We start from the raw sequence: 4,478 nt of genomic DNA on the forward strand, positions 1-4,478 counted from the left end.
CGGGAGCTGAGGCCACTCCGGCTGTGAAGGAGGCAGGGCGCCCTCTAGCGGCAGGCCTGGCCCTTTCAGGGCGAGGCAAAAGGGCTGGTTTGATTTGCAGGGCTGGAACTCAGGGCCCTGTCTCAAGGTCTGCAGCTACCTAGAGAAGGGTGGTGCCTGGTTCTGGTCCAAACATGCAGGTTCTGGACAATTTCAGGGATACTATGAGTTTAGCCTTCAAAGCCAAACCCAAGAAGTGATAACACACACTCTACTTGTCAGTGACCTGGCTTAATTAAAAATAAGGCCACAGCTGGAAGGTGAGCTGTCATTGAAGGCCACGCTGGAGTGCCATAGAACAGGTGTGTGTGCAAGCACCACATGAGACAGACAGGGAACCTGGACCCACCCAGGGGAGAAGATGCCACAGTGCCCATCCTATCTGTCATAGCTCCTGCCAAAGATGCCCCATCAACATGCATCCCGCCCTGGGCAGAACCAAGCGGATCCAAACTAGAAACAAACCACCTCTTAGCCATTGAGCACCTCCACACGTTTGTCCTAAAACAGGTTGGAGAAATCTCAAATGTAAATCTCCAGAATGTTGCCACCCCTTTCACTCAGCTCTGAATCGCTGGCTGCAGGCTGCACATAGCAACACCAAGGACATGCAGAGAGGTGCACGGTGGGCACGTGGTGTGCACGGGTCAGGCAAGGAGGGTGCAGAGCTCATCCCGGATCCTCCAGTGACTGGCCCCAGAGCCACCCCGGAACATAAAACGTGAAGAGCTGCCCCGGAACATAAAACGTGAAGAGCTGCCCCGGAACATAAACCGTGAAACATTTCTACCCCAGTGGCAGGAACACACACCTTGGACCTTTGTATTTTATAGAAATCAATATAAGCAAAATTGACTTATAAGCAATAAAAGGCAATTCACATATCCTCTTTGGGCCAAAAATGCTTCATGTACAAAAGAAAACCCATCCTTTTAACTTATGAGGCTGGTTTAAGGCTCAAATGAGATATATTTTTTCAATTGGTGTTTGGCTTTAAAATATAAAGGATTTGTATTCTATTTTATAATAAATCTGTTGTTAACATAAAGATATCTACCTAAAATCTTTGTATAAAATCAACTCCAGAAAGACAGATGCACCATGTTTGCCCTGAGGTTTGGGGGCCCTGCCCACTACTCTGCACCCCAACTGAGAAGGCCTCAGCCATTCACTGGGTATGCAAATTGGGCTGGGCTACCTGCTCTAGTTAATGCTCAGACTGGTGGTGGGTCCTCCTGGGATGGGCCTAATCCACCAGTGAGACATCAAGAAGTGATGGCTCAAGCCTCTCCCCGGCCCTCCCTCCACACCCAGGGCTCCCCAGCAGAGGCCAGGGCGAAACTTGTCAGTGAATATAGATCCTGTCGGAGATGGCTCCGGGGAAGTGGGTCATGATCTGCATCCGCAGCCACCAGTAGTAGTCCATGGGATGGTAGCGAGTGTAGGGAGTGGTGGCAGTCAGGGCGTGTGTCACAGCCTTGATGACAGGAGAGGTGTCCGTGGAGCCGCTGGTGCAGTAGCTCTCCATCCTGGCGACCTTCTCATCGAAGTACTTCCTGCCGTAGTCCTGGCGCACCACCTCAGGCAGCTCCTCCCACATCTTGTTGGCGATGGCCTGGATGCCTCAGTCCCGCCGTAGAGGCTGGTCGCGGCGATGAAGTTGCCGGGTTCCACCACGCTGACCTTCACTCCCAGCGGGTGCATCTCGTAGCGCAGGCAGTCAGAGAAAGCCTCCACCCCGAACTTGGTGATGCAGTATGGGGAGCGGGCCACGTTGGCCATGCGGCCCATCATGCTGCTGATGTTAACAACGCGGCCTGTGGAGGAAGACAGCAAACACCTGCTCATGGGGCCCTGCCTGCAGGGGGCCTGGGCCTGGCGTGTTTCAGGAGGCCTGATTACAACCCGGCCTCTTGGCCTGAGACCTCTTTTGCAGCCTGCGTGGCTGGGGCTCAGCCTTCTGAACCACCCAGGGTCAGGCGGGTTTCTCATTTATAGTGGAGGCCAGCTCAGGTCAGCATCAGCATCAGCATCCTTGGTATTTCCTGTGTAGCCAGGTGGGTCCAAGCAGGATAGGGAAGGAGAAAAGAGAAGTAGGTTTGCAGAACAGGAGGGCACAACATAAAGGGCAACCGCTCTGTCTTGCCTGCCACGTTCTCCTATTGCCAGTAACTCCAAACTGTTATTACCTGGCCTGGCTCTGTTGCCAAGCAGGCAGAGGCAGGGTTCCAAACGTGCCTTCAGGTCTCAGACAATAACTGAGCGGAGCTTCAGGCACTAGGGGAGAGGGGACCTAGAGAAGCTCTCCCACAGGCCCAGCCTGGGGGCGCTAGGAGTGGCCACAGCCTCTGCCTGCCCTGGAGCAGTAGGTGGAGAAGGAGCCCATCCAGCCTTCCCCAGAAGGCCAGGCAGACCACAGAGCCCCTTGCACTGGGTATGCCCCTAGTAAGTCAAGGCACGGCCCCACCAGGGCACTATGGGGAGACACCTTCCAGAAACCTCCAACTTGGAAGTCGCTGAAACGTTGGCGTTTTCTTAAAAAACCGCACAGCTGCTCTCTGGGTCCCTCCTGTCACTGCTGGGTCACTGGGACGGAGGGCATGGATCTTCCCCTTTTTGCCATACTGTTTGCTACTGTAGGGAGAAAATGTGAGCCCAGGACTTCTTAGGTGGCTTGCTTACATGTGGCTACCTAACATGGTTTGGGCATTTTGTCTGTTTTGCCAATTTCTAATCTTGATTATTATTATTTTCAACTACTACCACAATTGTCTCATTTTTAAACTATGGCATAGTAACCCATAGGCTGGATCTACAAACATTTACTTAAGCACACCTCCGTCAGTACATGATGTATACACAAAGCTCTGTGCACAAGGGTGGTTATTTGTCTAGATTAAGTTCTCAGACTAGGATTACTGCTATAATCTTTTAGCCTTTGGTGTAGAATGCTGACCTCTTACCTGCTCTACTGTCTGAAAACCACACATCCCTTTCCACCCCCTGCCCAGGGCACCCCCACTGGCCACCATCCACAGGCCCTGTGTCACCCCTGGGGTTTATGGGCTCAGCCAGTGATGGTGGTGGGTACTGGGTGCTCTGAGACCTGTTACCATTCTGAGTGAAGATGAAAAGGCAGAGCAGGTCTAGGGGACAGGAGGAAGGTCCCCTTCCACCTTACCTTTTGCCCTCCGGATGAGGGGGAGGAAGGCTTTCGTCACCCGAACAGTGCCCCAGAGGTTCACTTCCGCCACCTCCTTGTAGGTCTCCATGCTGGTGAACTCCACGTCTCCAAACGTCGAGATGCCCGCATTGTTAACCAGGCCCCACAAGCCTGCACCGGAGGGGACAGAACTGGGTCACCACAGGGCTCAGCCTCAGGCATCACCTGACAGCCTGCAGCCCATCCTCCTAGGCACTTTCATTCCTTTTCCCCACAACTTGGCAGCTTCTTGTCCAAGGCTTTCAAGTCATGTTCTAGAGTCACCCAGGAATAACCAGAGATGGCGAGGTCTAAAGTGCCAGCTGTGACCTCCCTTCAGTCTACAGTTTCCAGTTCTCATCTCGCTTCTCCCTGCAGCCACTTTGATCCCTCACAACCCAGCCCTGCTGACCCCAGCCCCGAGCGCCCCCTCACCTTACTCACTTCTACCCTCCAGTCTCATCCTGTACCCTGCACCTGTTTATTCATTCCTGCCTCTGAGCCTTTGCTTATCTTCTCCCTCTTCCCAGAAACCAGGGGAACCTCGGGAGTCCTCCAGGCCAAGTCCTCTCTGGAGAACCAGAGAGGGGACATAGCATCCAAGGTCACACAGCAAGTCAGAGGCTCAGCCAAGCCTTGAAGTCAGGTCAGGCCCCAGTCCGACTCCACTCTGAGGTGCTAACAACTCCTCCATCCTCTGCTCTCTGCTCTGAACCACGCACTATGGGCTGGATGTCATGTGGTCAGCTACCAATATGCCATCAGTCATCAATATGAACACTGAACACACCTGGTCTTTGCAGGGAGCAAAGACCCCTCAGGCTTGTGTGATCCCACTGGCCTTAGTACATGGTCAGAGCAAACTCTCCAAGTGTACTTGGGTTGTTTCCTGCAAGACCAACTTGAAGGATCATCTGAGTCCACTTAGTCTGATAATTACTCTCATGGGTAGGGAGACAGAGGACCTGAGAGGGAAGCCTGGCTTCAGTGGGACCAGTGAGGCCGGGGCAGAGCTGAACTGGGATGAGACAATGAGGGCCAAGAGACATCGAGGGGACAAGACAGACAGCAAGGGGACAAGACAGACATCGAGGGGACCAGACAGACAACGAGGGGATGAGACAGCGAGGGGACGAGACAGTGAGGGGTGAAGACAGTGAGGGGCGAGACAGCAAAGGGCGAGACGGTGAGGGGTGAAGACAGTGAGGGGCGAGACAGCGAAGGGCGAGACAGTGAG

The 4,478-nt window shown here is 53.7% G+C and overlaps 1 protein-coding gene across 1 annotated transcript in view; it reads right to left on the reverse strand.

The window, feature by feature from the left end:
- Positions 1–851: 851 nt before the first annotated feature.
- BDH1 (3-hydroxybutyrate dehydrogenase, type 1) overlaps positions 852–4,478 on the reverse strand; it is a 34,592-nt gene continuing 30,965 nt past the window's right edge. The window contains 3 exon segments of the mRNA XM_010834383.1: positions 852–1,662; positions 1,665–1,856; positions 3,221–3,373. Coding sequence (XP_010832685.1) covers positions 1,385–1,662; positions 1,665–1,856; positions 3,221–3,373 — 623 coding nt within the window. The 3' untranslated portion in view covers positions 852–1,384.

This window comes from Bison bison, unplaced genomic scaffold (genome assembly GCF_000754665.1).
Source record: "Bison bison bison isolate TAMUID 2011002044 unplaced genomic scaffold, Bison_UMD1.0 scf7180017864032, whole genome shotgun sequence".
Lineage (NCBI taxonomy): Eukaryota > Metazoa > Chordata > Mammalia > Artiodactyla > Bovidae > Bison > Bison bison.